Raw genomic sequence first — 13,960 nt, forward strand, 5'->3', positions numbered from 1 at the left:
GTGTATACGGACGCGACAAGACGGACGAACAGATGCAAAACAACGTTAAGAAACGTTGATATATCCGCCAAACACGGGAAGCTCAAACGCTTCGCGGATTTATCGGGGATGCGGATAATGGATGGACGAGTCCGGACGAGAGGTTTTGAAGAATAAAGAGAAGAAAACGGAAGTAGGATAAAAATAAGGAGAATAAGAGGAACCAAGAACCATGGGATGTGAAATATTTAAAAATAAAACGAGAGTCCAGAGTGTTCGATGCATGAGAAATTTTCCACCATGAACCGACTCGGCCATGCGTAAGCTCGTCGACCTTTTTCGAGATCATACGATAACTTTGGTATGTGTGTGTGTGCGTAAAAGTATAGAATGTACGTAGATATTACGTGTTCTTCGTGTTCTTGGTGGGAAGAGTAACGGAGACGAGGGTTCATGTTTGATTAAAAAATAATAAACGTCGCACATGATAAACTTGAAGTATAAAAAATTGATTGCACAATATTTATCTTGAAGTTGTAGAGATGGTATGTAATTTCTTTTTTCTCTCTTTCTTTCTTCGGTTTGTTCGAGGCGAAGGATGAAGAAAATACCTTGTAAATTTTTCTGGCAGAAAGTTATCGCATCGGCAGCATGTAAGACCGGGAGATTTAATACGATGTATGTATAAGTAGAATGTAAGAAAATTGAGGTAAGTAACATCGAAAGATTGAGAATTAAAAATATGAAAACCGTGCTAACCGTCTTCTGCAGAAAATTCGACCATGTCCCAAAAATAAAATGCAAAAAGGTAACGAAAAAACTGTCCAATTTATGCGAACGAAAACTTTTAAGGCAGAGTTATATATCTACTCAACCGTGAATCAATGAAACTGCAGTATATGTAGAATTTTAGTATATATGGATTTAACGAAGAAATGAAACTACTCCCGCAATCTCGTCGCGATTAAACTGCGGATAACGGAATCAAATCAGCATTTCGGACCGCCCGAGGCCGCAAAAGGTGAAACTCTGGACAGAGGGAGGAAGAGAAAGTGGCGGGAGGGAGGGAGGGAGGGAGGGAGGGAGGGAGGGAGAAAACAAGAGGAAAAGAGTGAGAGAGACTAAGCGACGAAGAGTTAGAGACAAAACAAGCTGATTGGTCGCGCAACGGGAATGTATTTAATTCGATTGGCCTTTGGCGACGGGCGAGGCGAGAAGGTGGGAGTCCTGTTTCCGGCGGAAATGAGGCCTTCGCGACGCTAAGCCTCTCCTGCAGGCGTGGGTGGAAATCGTATTTACGTTCCATCTCCCGCAGCGCAGGTAACCGGCGTGGGGAAAGGAGAAGGTATGGCACGGGAAAAAACGGGTGAGACAGAGGAGTATTGACGCAAGTTATGCCGATCCGTCAAAGGAAAAAAAACCCGGTGTCGTTACGTTGCAAATAGCGACTTTAAGCCAGATATCGGAGAAAATTTCTGGTCCGTTAAATGTAGATCATCTATGGATTAGCGAGTCGCAAAGTTTGTCAACTCCTTGGGATTTCGATAGTAATTAATGAGAATAAGCTGTAGAATTTAAGGAAGATGAATCCCTTCCGACGAATCTAAATTGCAAAAACTTTACATAGAACGACTTTCCCGGTATATTATTTGTTACTTTTATGTTTAACAAAAAAAACTCAATTACTACATCGATTCCAAACGATTTTAACGTCAAGCATGAAACTGCGTGGTGAAATTGCACAACGAAATTTTGATTACGAAAATACTTGTCAATCCGAAAAATTTGTTGGTTTAATATTGCACTGATTAATTGGAAAGAGAAAGAACGTGAGAGAAGAAATTTATTACATCGGGTAAATTTGAAGTCGACCGATATTTCGAATGTAATTCGAAATAAATTTAAAATTGCGGGCGTGGGCGGCTTCCGAGCGAAAAAAAAGGAGGACCTAAAGGAACAGCCACGAGCGCCATTTTGTGTTTTGTCCTTTTTTTATTGCACCCTGGATGATCCGATTATCCGACCTGCCGCAGTTCATCCTTGCAAAAGTTTTGGCACATGCTCTCTGTGAATTTAGCCTGACTCCATGATATTACCTTTTTCTCACGTAGCACGGTGGTTGACGGTAAATTTTTACTTGGCAAAAAAAAAAATATAGAGATATTCATTAAAAGCGTCACTTTCACGGGGGTAAAAAAATTGGCGAATGAAAAAACGGCGTGCAGTTCGTGAGAAACAGATTTGTTCGCTGTCTGAATTTATTTTTCGATTGTATGTTGAATCATTGTACTCGCTTCGGACGGAAAGATTTTTGAAATATATAATTTTTTTTCTCCCTTGACGTTTCCGAACTTTTCGGTAAAATCAAAACGAGAGTTTCACGATTTTCTGGTCTTGAACAGACGGAGAAAAGATGCGCGACAATTCTTTTACCGGCGGTGGGTTGAAATCGCGACGACTGGCTTCTAATCCTAGCATAGAGCGAAAATTAGATCCTTAGAGAGCAACTGGCATTTATGAAGAGTCAAGGAGCCCTTACTAAAGTTCCCATTCGCCCCTACATTTCCTTCTTTCGTATGTACGAGGCTACATCCAGAGGATAGAGAAAAAAAATACTCCCCTCTGGGCGAAATGGAGAAGAGGTCGGATTCGCATGTAAATCATTTTCAATTTCACTGCCGTTGCTTCGCTGTACGGTTAAACGAAACAAAACAAGACGAAGATTAACGATTATTCCATTATTAGTAGGACAAATTGGATTTTCAAAGATAAACTCCCAAGAATCTTGCTAATCTAAATTCACACGTTCATTGTCGTTATTAAACGACTTATTACAATACCTAGCACACGTAGCTTTCCTGTGTAATAAAATAACGAAATTACAGGAGGGAAATGCTTGCATTAATATACGTTCATGTTAATTTCAGCTATAAGATAAGGCTGAATGTGTATACTTACGATTTATCATTTTAATTTATTCAAGTTTTGATACCTATATTAATTACAAAATAGCGAAACGACGACTTTAAATCTAGAAACACGATCGTTACGTATACGTATAAAGAAGAGGAGATAATTTAAATAACTTCGTCGAGAGTGGCAATACTTCAGCTGAAGCATGACGAAATAGCGGTCCAGCAACGAAATAAAATAACTTGCTTGCAAGTGAAATGTTAATTACTTGTTAACTTTATACCACGTACGATATTAAACGATACTTAAGAATGATTAATGATTTACTATTATGTTTTTCTTTTGTTTCAGAAGAAATGTGAAAGCAGTCGTAATAGATTTTGATAATTTTGTAGAAATTGTTTTTTCATTACACCAGGGTCGGTCGCGTAGTTCTTGAAGGTTCTGTTGTTCGCGTCGACTGCGAGCATCCGGTTAGTGGCCATACCTTGAATACGCGAAAAGAAACAAACAACTTACAAATCGATAAAAGTGAATTCAGGGTTGTTACAAAAATCAGAGTTCTGTATTGATTCTTTTTTTTTCTGTGTAAAAATCATTTCCCGTTATTGGAAAATAACAGAACAAATTACCTTGCCGGAAAATATAATATAATACTGAATTACCTCAAGACTATATTACCATGAATGAAATTCGAAACGGACAAAACGTATCGAACAAAATTTGTTGTACGTGTTCGAATAATTCATCAATCGCGAGTCACATTATTGAATTTAGCTCTGAGTAAAGCGTATATCTAATTAATAATACCGGATACTTTTGTGCAATTGTATCAAATTTCAAATATATTTTAAAGAATAAGAATCCCTAATAACTTTTTGCTTTCATTTAAAAAGATCGTAACAACCCTGATGTCAGGATGCAAGGCAGCAGTTATCACACCCGATGAAACGCACAGTAAGATGGAGCGGATGCAAAGACGCATAAGCGGATGCGGGGATGTAGGGAAAAGAAATACCGTTATTCATAGATTCAGTTGAATATAGAATTCGTAAAACAATCGGTGAATAAACATTTACAAACTGTCAGGGTCCAAATCTTTGGACATTTTCAGTTCCTGCTAAACTCATTTTCTTCAACGGCAATACAATACGTAAATTATCATGCATGTTTTACATAGGATTATGCCGATTTTTATCGAACATGGGACATTGGTAGCTGAATGTCCTAAATTTAGTATGAGAGTTTCGAGGTACAGTGAACCGAAAATCAGTTTTTTTCTTTCATCGGTCATGTAGTGACAATCTAATTACAGCAGGTTATTTTTACTTGAACTGCAGTTCTGGGAAAAATCTCTGAAAATTGTTCAGAATATTGTGTTTGAAACCGAGAATAGAGAAATTAATCGTTATCTAGAACCACTAATTCCAATTACAATTTTTAACTGCCAAGCAGGCGTTGGTTAGAATTTTTACTTCCCAATCATGCGGATTTTTTCCCTCGCCGTTGATTTCGTATAAAGTTGAAATTGTATCCAATTGAATTCACAGACCGGTAGGAATATACCCTGAGTATAACAATTTTATATCTGCCCCAAAAATCGTGAATATCAAGACGTCAGAGAGATGAGTTTTTTTTTAAATCTTTGATGTGAGTTAAGCAAGTAAAAGAAATGAAACAGAATAACATAAGATACAAAGAAACGACAATATAGACGAAGCAAACAAGCAATATACTAAGTCTGTACATGTCCAATACTCACTTTTGAAATTCCCATTCACGATTGTCCAACGGGCACACCTGGCGAGTCTTCAACCAACGAGAGATGCAATGGAAATGGAATGCATGCTGCGCAACGGAAATTAAACAGAGTTAATATCAACAGTCAGAGTAATGATGATGAAAACAATAATGTGTGTAATCATAATTAAAATAAGAAAAGATGGAATAGGAACAAAATGATGAAAGTCAACTTATAAACACTATATAACATTTCTTTACCGGTGATTATAAATGGAGCAAGCTTTGGAGGTGTCGCTTTTCAAGTTATTGCTGACTAGGACGAATGATCGCATCGTAAGACAGAATCAGACGTAGTGATAAGAGAATATGATACATTTTTTGACAAATACTCACGTTACACACCCCCCAGGCGACTGTGCATTCTTCGCTAGTGGCGGAAGCTTGGTTAGCCTGACATTCGATGCACAAATCCATGATGTGATTTCGACAAATTGCACAGTTGTCGACCACGATATCTGCACATAGAAGGAGAGAGCGTGAGAGTAGGAATTAACCCTCCATGGGACCCAATTTTTTTTTTTTGTTACTGCTTCCACGGAGCCCCTGAATCTTTTATGTCCTGTCCTGTATTTCTTCATCTTGCAGTCTTTTTAAAAATCTGGAAAGCTCTATGGATACTTCCCTGGGTCTCTACTGCACGCTCCAATCGTTTTTACAATGAAATGTATCAATACTTTTGCAATAATAATCAGAATTCACATAGTCATTTGCAAAAAATTGGAATTCGTTAAAAAAAATGAATATCTGCAGTAAATAAATATCAAGAAGAAATACTGTATGGTTGTAAAGTTCAGACGATGACCTTTCGGGATAAAATAGTTTCAATTTCCACGGCTCAAAAAAGTATATTTATTTAGACATTCGAAAATGAGATAATCTTGATTGGCATCCTGACTGTCGGAAATAACTCTTCAACTTCTTTTCCGTCCTCTTCTTCGTCAAAAGCCTCATCAAAATTCTGGAATAATGACGTACTTCCTCGGCGCTCCTCTCTGCCATACCTTATATTTTGGAATATGTGTTCATAAATGACGCCGTATTTGTATAAGGAACTCAAGAAACCTTTATATTATTGATAAACATTTGAAAATAGTAAAACAAAACGGAACAAATAAAATTGACTTACTATTGCAAACCACTAATGCCGCCAAACTCCTGGGTCTTTCAGGGCACACAATCGATTTGTACTCTTTATTACTATTTACCAACAGACTGCCGGACTTAGTCGTCTCTTAGCTCTCAAGTCCTCACTACCAATAAATTTGTTTAGGGACTGGAGCCAGGCCCAGCTCTTCTTGCATATCGGAGATATTTAAGGAGAAACTTCAGGTTGTGCTTCAAAAGACTCAGGGGTACCGCAGAGGGTCAAGTATAAATAATGTTTTGGGAATACCGATGATCGCAAGAGTCGATGATAATTAAAATACTTTAGAAACAATGAGTCAATACATCGCTCAGCTTCAATATCAACATAAAAAACATCGCATAAGATTGGATTGACCTTTGAAATTTGTAAAAGCATTTCGCCGAGTCTACCCGTCGACTTATTCAACTTTTCCATCGATTCTATCGATCACACTGAGAAGAAACACGTTCTAGTAAGTAAGAATCTTTAATACAGTGGCAAACGAAATATATCTTGTCGCAAAATGTGTAACACGAGTGACGAAAAACTTCGTTAGATTTTGGTACGGAATCAGATATAACTTAGAGTGGTTATTTTGAATTTCTTACCCCAGGCCCATAGAGCAACAGCATTCCACTGAAACAAATACGTAAATTCGTTATATTACGACAAATAACAAGTAAGCTAGTGTTGACGGTGCGATGACATAGCTAATTAGAGGTTAGAGTATTGTCTGTGTCGTTTCGAACCGAGGTGGGTTGACTGTGAACTTCAAGTAGTGTTACTGCGGTTTCTCATCAATACCTTTTTCACTTCGAAACGTTTCTTCGGTCCTTTTCCCCGGGAAGCAATTGGTATTTCAATCTCTTCGTCGGTGTCCATAGCCGACGCCATTCTTAATTTTGATCCCTTCGACCTTCGATTTGGCGACAAATCACAGAGGACTAGAGTAGCAATGAATAATTTGGCACTCACGACAATTTCACGTCCCTGATCGTCGCACGCGTTCGACTTTCGAGTTCGAGTGTGTGATTATCTGTGTCGATCTGTCGTACTCACTTTCAAAATCTTCACAACTTACCACAAAATGAAAACTTTGTAACTTTACAACATAAGCGTTATATAGGCACAGATACTTAGCGTACGTTTTATTTTCCAACTATCGAAAAAAAAACCCAAATTGGGTGTAAGTTCGTACCCCTAACTTTTTTCTTATGGGAAATTAGCATTATCTATGAGTTAGGGGTACGAATTTACACCCAAGTGGGGTTTTTTTCCGTGAGGGAAGGTTTAGAAAAAGCTGACTAATCAGATGAGTGTTTAATGTCCTTTGTCTTCAAAGTGTGGCAAATAAAACGCATCCCATATTACATCCAGCAATCGCAAAATCGTTACTTTGAACTAAATGTAAACATTCCACGTGACCACAAAACGCCCGGTTTTTGTTATTATGACAACTCTATTCAGGACTGTTCGTTAGAAATTTGTTATACATTTACTACAAAAGCTGAAATGTTTATTAGATGCTATAACAATATTTGCATATTTATCATGAGCAGATTTTTTGGAATCCTTATAAATCAAAGTACAGCTTAATCAAACTGAAATCTGCTAACAAATTCAAGATTTTTGAATTAAAATAAGACTGAAGCAAAATAATTTTACCTTGACCTGAATCCGATTCAATCCGAAAAGTTGAAAGTTTCATTTTTGAAATTCGATCTCGGTTCATTAGAAAGTAAGTAGTTTGATCAAATGTTTCACAATTCAAACACAGTAACGTTTCTTAGATTTTTATGAATCCTGACAATTTACTTTTCATTGTCCGTTCATTGATCATTTCTACTGAATAGACAACGACTTGTCAACAAAATACATATGATTGTAGAAATACATTCATGTGATTTATTTGTAAATAACTTGTTTTATTCTTGTCCTTATGTAAAGATTTCATAGAACATCTCGTGTTGCCGAGTATAAGGGAAAATTAGGGATGGACGGTACGCGAAATATGCATCATGGCTTCTCCAACAATTTTACTAACAAAATCTACATTTAATTTGATGAAAATGACAAATGGACGATACGTACAAAATAATAATAATAATGATAATAACGATGATGATGATGATAGTGGTAATGATAATAATGATAATAATAGTACCAATAGTAGTAGTAGTAAAATATAATAACAACATTAATACATTATCAGTTATAAGTTAGCTAAATGCTGTAAAAGCCAAGAGAGACTTACAGTGAAACAAGATTTGCAAGATAAAGACTTAGATAAAGTTATATGTTTATTAAAATAAATATCCTTCTTAACATTATCAAGTATAGAAATAAACGGTTCTTTTTTACATTAATCATTCAAGTCTTTTGATTTTTTTTTCATTTCTTTCTTCTTCTCATCATGCTCTGAACTTACATCTAAGAATATAACTATTTTTTGAGACCCTGGCAAAATGGGCCATTATTATTATTATTATTTGTATAACATCATCAGACTGAAATAAAGAACGGTTATATATCACAAATTTTTATCTTTTTTTTTTGAGAGAGAGAGGTCACAAGAACACACTCCCAGAACAAACCTACTTCATACCAGTATAATATTTAAATCTATAATTTAATTTACAGTATTGTTTACTATTATTATTATTATACTTTTAATCGAATATATATGTATATTCAATTGTTATAATACAAAGCTGCTAGAAGACTGCCGCATGCCAAGTAAAATACGAACATAAATGTTAGACCCTAACTTTTTATGTTATTCATTGCTTCACCCCCTTCTCCCTACATCATATTATCATACTTATTTCGCCTTATCCATAAATACGTATGGAATTGCACGTCAAGTTTCACAAGAAAAAAAAAGAAAGAAACGAGAAAAAAAGAAAAACAGTAATCAATTTTGATACGTTAAAAAAAAGGGTCTTTAATATAAGATAAAATCACAAGAAACTATGACGTAAGAATAAAACAATATTTAAAGACCTATGTAGCTAAAATAATTTTATATGATTGACATTTGGCAGAAGTCTATTGTACGTGCTCTATCAAAAACCTATTAATTGGTATAACACAGCATTGTGAACGAACGATTATTTTCAAATTTCTATTGCCGCTATCTGAATTAACTCCCATGTGTAAATATAAATACGTCGAAAAACACAAACATAGGGTGTTCCGATATATGTAAATGTAGATCAATAGATAATGATACAAGATGATATGCATGGTCATCCAATGATAGATAGTCCTAATTTGTATTCATATTTCACTGTATGTATATATATAATGTATAACGTATTTTCTTCCCGAATCAACCATTAAGTCAACTTTTTTTACCTCAAAAGCGGGACGAAAGTGGCATATTTTTCCCTAAAACGCATTTACGGAAAATATTAGCCTGATTTAAACGTCACAATTTCCAAATAAATATTGCGGCCAGAGTTGAGTCGGAAATAAAGTCCTATATGTAACACAAGAATAAAAATCGATTGTTCCCTTGGGTGATTACTACCCGACTGAAACTCCATTTTTATTATGAATAGTGAATAATTTTACGGCCAGTTTTGCTACCAGGAAACAGAAGGAAAAAAAGTATTTGAGTAAATTTTCCAAGTCTATACACCTCACAACTAAAGCCTCGAGCAGTTTAGCTACACAGCTTACAATGAACTTTTTAAATTACACGAGGGAAATGCTTGCATTAATATACGTTCATGTTAATTTCAGCTATAAGATAAGTCTGAATGTGTATACTTACGATTTGTCATTTAAATTTATTCAAGTTTTGATACCTATATTAATTACAAAATAGCGACACGACGACTTTAAATCTGGAAACACGATCGTTACGTATTTGTATGAAGAGCAAATAACTTGAATAACTTCGTCGAGAATGGCAATACTTCAGCTAAGGCATGACGTAAGAGCGGTCCATCAAAGAAATGAAATAACCTGCTTACAAGTGAAATTTTAATTACTTGTTAACTTTATACCACGTGCGATATTGGACAATATCTGAGAATACTTACTGCATTATTATAATATTTTTCTTTTTTTTCAGAAGAGACGTGAAAGCAGTCGTAACAGATTTTGATAATTTTGTAGAAATTGTTTTTTCATTACACCAGGGTCGGTCGCGTAGTTCTTGAGGGTTCTGTTCTTCGCGTCAGCTGTGAGCATCCGGTTAGTGGCCATACCTTGAATACGCGAAAAGAAACAAACAATTTACAAATGAATAAAAGTGAATTCAGGGTTGTTAAAAAAATCAAAGTTCAATATTGATTCTTTTCTTTTTTTTTGTGTAAAAATTATTTCTCGTTATTGGATAATAACAGAACAAATGATGTTGTCAGAAAATCTAATATAATACTAAATAACCTCAAGACTATATTACCATAAGTGAAATTCGGAACGGACAAAACGTATCGAACAAAATTTGTTGTACGTGTTCGTATAATTCATCAATCGCGAGTTACATTATTGAATTTAGCTCTGTGTAAAGCGTATCTCTAATTAATAATACCGGATACTTTTTTGCAAGGGTATCGAATTTCAAATATATTTAAAGAATAAGAATCCCTAAAAACTTTTTGCTTTCATTTAAAAAGATCGTAACAACCCTGATGTCAAGATGCAAGGCAGCAGTTATCACACCCGATGAAACGCACAGTACGATTGAGTGGATGCAAAGACGCATAAGCGGATGCGGGGATGTGTGGAAAAGAAATACCGTCATTCGTAGATTTAGTTGAATATAGAATTCGTAAAACAATCGGTGAATAAACATTTACAAACTGTCAGGGTCCAAATCTTCGGACATTTTCAGTTCCTGCTAAACTCATTTTCTTTAACGGCAATACAATACGTAAATTATCATGCATGTTTTACATAGGATTATGCCGATTTTTATCGAACATGGTACATTGGTAGCTGAATGTCCTAAATTTAGTATGAAAGTTTCGAGGTACAGTGAACCAAAAATCAGTTTTTTTCTTTCATCGATCATGTAGTGACAATCTAATTGCAGCAGGTTATTTTCACTTGAACTGCAGTTCTGGGAATAATCTCTGAAAATTATTCAGAATAATGTGTTTGAAACCGAGAATAGAGAAATTAATCGTTATCTAGAACCACTAATTCCAATTACAATTTTTAACTGCCAAGCAGGCGTTGGTTAGAATTTTTACTTCCCAATCATGCGGATTTTTTCCCTCGCCGTTGATTTCGTATAAAGTTGAAATTGTATCCAATTGAATTCACAGACCGGTAGGAATATACCCTGAGTATAACAATTTTATATCTGCCCCAAAAATCGTGAATATCAAGACGTCAGAGAGATGAGTTTTTTTTTAAATCTTTGATGTGAGTTAAGCAAGTAAAAGAAATGAAACAGAATAACATAAGATACAAAGAAACGACAATATAGACGAAGCAAACAAGCAATATACTAAGTCTGTACATGTCCAATACTCACTTTTGAAATTCCCATTCACGATTGTCCAACGGGCACACCTGGCGAGTCTTCAACCAACGAGAGATGCAATGGAAATGGAATGCATGCTACGCAACGGAAATTAAACAGAGTTAATATCAACAGTCAGAGTAATGATGATGAAAACAATAATGTGTGTAATCATAATTAAAATAAGAAAAGATGGAATAGGAACAAAATGATGAAAGTCAACTTATAAACACTATATAACATTTCTTTACCGGTGATTATAAATGGAGCAAGCTTTGGAGGTGTCACTTTTCAAGTTATTGCTGACTAGGACGAATGATCGCATCGTAAGACAGAATCAGACGTAGTGATAAGAGAATATGATACATTTTTTGACAAATACTCACGTTACACACCCCCCAGGCGACTGTGCATTCTTCGCTAGTGGCGGAAGCTTGGTTAGCCTGACATTCGATGCACAAATCCATGATGTGATTTCGACAAATTGCACAGTTGTCGACCACGATATCTGCACATAGAAGGAGAGAGCGTGAGAGTAGGAATTAACCCTCCACGGAACCCAATTTTTTTTTTTTTGTTACTGCTTCCACGGAGCCCCTGAATCTTTTATGTCCTGTCCTGTATTTCTTCATCTTGCAGTCTTTTTAAAAATCTGGAAAACTCTATGGATACTTCCCTGGGTTTCTACTGCACGCTCCAATCGTTTTTACAATGAAATGTATCAAAACTTTTGCAATAATAATCAGAATTCACATAGTCATTTGCAAAAAATTGGAATTCGTTAAAAAAAAATGAATATCTGCAGTAAATAAATATCAAGAAGAAATACTGTATGGTTGTAAAGTTCAGACGATGACCTTTCGGGATAAAATAGTTTCATTTTCCACGGCTCAAAAAAGTATATTTATTTAGACATTCGAAAATGAGATAATCTTGATTGGCATCCTGACTGTCGGAAATAACTCTTCAACTTCTTTTCCGTCCTCTTCTTCGTCAAAAGCCTCATCAAAATTCTGGAATAATGACGTACTTCCTCGGCGCTCCTCTCTGCCATACCTTATATTTTGGAATATGTGTTCATAAATGACGCCGTATTTATATAAGGAACTCAAGAAACCTTTATATTATTGATAAACATTTGAAAATAGTAAAACAAAACGGAACAAATAAAATTGACTTACTATTGCAAACCACTAATGCCGCCAAACTCCTGGGTCTTTCAGGGCACACAATCGATTTGTATTCTTTATTACTATTTACCAACAGACTGCCGGACTTAGTCGTCTCTTAGCTCTCAAGTCCTCACTACCAATAACTTTGTTTAGGGACTGGAACCAGGTCCAGCTCTTCTTGCATATCGGAGATATTTAAGGAGAAACTTCAGGTTGTGCTTCAAAAGACTCAGGGGTACCGCAGAGGGTCAAGTATAAATAATGTTTTGGGAATACCGATGATCGCAAGAGTCGATGATAATTGAAATACTTTAGAAACAATGAGTCAATGCATCGCTCAGCTTCAATATCAACATAAAAAACATCGCATAAGATTGGATTGACCTTTGAAATTTGTAAGAGCATTTTGCCGAGTCTACCCGTTGACTTATTCAACTTTTCCATCGATTCTATCGATCACACTGAGAAGAAACACGTTCTAGTAAGTAAGAATCTTTAATACAGTGGCAAACGAAGTATATCTTGTTGCAAAATGTGTAACACGAGTGACGACAAACTTCGTTGGATTTTGGTACGGAATCAGATATAACTTAGAGTGGTTATTTTGAATTTCTTACCCCAGGCCCATAGAGCAACAGCATTCCACTGGAACAAATACGTAAATTCGTTATATTACGACAAATAACAAGTAAGCTTGTGTTGATGGTGCGATGACATGGCTAATTGGAGGTTAGAGTATTGTCTGTGTCGTTTCGAACCGAGGTGGGTTGACTATGAACTTCAAGTAGTGTTACTGCGGTTTCTCATCAATACCTTTTTCACTTCGAAACGTTTCTTCTCTCCTTTGCTGCTGCTGGAAGTTGGTAAATCAATCTCCTCGTCATCTATGTCCATAGCCGATGCCATTTTTAATTTTGACACCCACGACAATTTCGCGTGCCTGATCGTCGCACGCTTTCGACTTTCGAGTTCGAGGGTTTCTCTCTGGTGATTATCTGTTTCGACCTGTTGTACTCACTTTCAAAATCTTCACAACTTACCACAAAACGAAAATTTCGTAACTGTAAAACACAGGCGTTATATAAGCACAGATACTTAGCGTGCGTTTTATTTCACTGACTCATCAGATGAGTGTCAAATAAAACGCATCCCAAATTACATCCAGCAATCGCAAAATCGTTACTCTGAACTGAATGTAAATATTCCACGTGACCACAGAAAGCCCAGTTTTTTTTATGATAATTCTATTCAGGACAATTCGTTAGAAATTTGTTACACCTTTACTAAAAAAGTTAAAATGTTCATCAATGCTATAACAATAATTGCATATTTATCATGAGCAGATTTTTTGGAATCTTTATAAATCAGAGTACAGCTTAATTAAACTGAAATCTGCTAACAAATTCAAGATTTTTGAATTAAAATAAGACTGAAGCAAAATAATTTTACCTTGACATAAATATGATTCAATCCGAAAAGCTGAGT

General features: G+C 35.7%; 2 protein-coding genes across 4 annotated transcripts; both read right to left on the bottom strand.

The window, feature by feature from the left end:
- Positions 1 to 2,928: 2,928 nt before the first annotated feature.
- LOC107219759 (RING-box protein 1) lies at positions 2,929 to 6,808 on the bottom strand. Its single transcript, XM_015658089.2, has 5 exons — positions 6,626 to 6,808; positions 6,430 to 6,457; positions 5,029 to 5,150; positions 4,655 to 4,740; positions 2,929 to 3,379 (listed from the first exon to the last, which is right to left on the bottom strand). The coding sequence occupies exons 1-5, from the start codon at positions 6,713 to 6,715 to the stop codon at positions 3,367 to 3,369; spliced, it is 339 nt and encodes a 112-aa protein (XP_015513575.1). The 5' UTR covers positions 6,716 to 6,808; the 3' UTR covers positions 2,929 to 3,366.
- A 1,449-nt stretch (positions 6,809 to 8,257) lies between these two features.
- On the bottom strand, positions 8,258 to 13,444 carry LOC107219752 (RING-box protein 1A). 3 transcript variants are annotated; one of them, XR_006904813.1, is made up of 6 exons: positions 13,289 to 13,444; positions 13,093 to 13,120; positions 11,690 to 11,811; positions 11,316 to 11,401; positions 9,871 to 10,038; positions 8,258 to 9,793 (listed from the first exon to the last, which is right to left on the bottom strand). XR_006904813.1 is itself a non-coding variant. In XM_015658082.2 (5 exons), exons 1-5 carry the CDS (start codon positions 13,379 to 13,381, stop codon positions 10,026 to 10,028), a joined length of 342 nt encoding a protein of 113 aa, XP_015513568.1. In that variant the 5' UTR covers positions 13,382 to 13,444; the 3' UTR covers positions 8,258 to 10,025. The 3 variants fall into 3 exon arrangements, 1 of the variants encoding a protein (XP_015513568.1); XR_006904814.1 differs by having other exon boundaries at positions 8,258 to 9,796; XM_015658082.2 differs by having other exon boundaries at positions 8,258 to 10,038.
- Between the last annotated feature and the right edge of the window lie 516 nt (positions 13,445 to 13,960).

The sequence above is a fragment of the Neodiprion lecontei genome, chromosome 6 (assembly GCF_021901455.1).
Source record: "Neodiprion lecontei isolate iyNeoLeco1 chromosome 6, iyNeoLeco1.1, whole genome shotgun sequence".
In the NCBI taxonomy this organism is placed as follows: Eukaryota; Metazoa; Arthropoda; class Insecta; order Hymenoptera; family Diprionidae; genus Neodiprion; species Neodiprion lecontei.

Coding starts and splice junctions, on each gene's coding strand:
- LOC107219759 (XM_015658089.2), bottom strand. CDS start 6,715: ATGGCGTCGGCTATGGACACCGACGAAGAGATTGAAATACCAATTGCT. Junction 6,458..6,625: donor AACGTTTCGAAGTGAAAAAG/GTATTGATGAGA, acceptor TATTTGTTTCAG/TGGAATGCTGTTGCTCTATG. Junction 4,741..5,028: donor TCGCCTGGGGGGTGTGTAAC/GTGAGTATTTGT, acceptor TCCGTTGCGCAG/CATGCATTCCATTTCCATTG.
- LOC107219752 (XM_015658082.2), bottom strand. CDS start 13,381: ATGGCATCGGCTATGGACATAGATGACGAGGAGATTGATTTACCAACT. Junction 13,121..13,288: donor AACGTTTCGAAGTGAAAAAG/GTATTGATGAGA, acceptor TATTTGTTCCAG/TGGAATGCTGTTGCTCTATG. Junction 11,402..11,689: donor TCGCCTGGGGGGTGTGTAAC/GTGAGTATTTGT, acceptor TCCGTTGCGTAG/CATGCATTCCATTTCCATTG.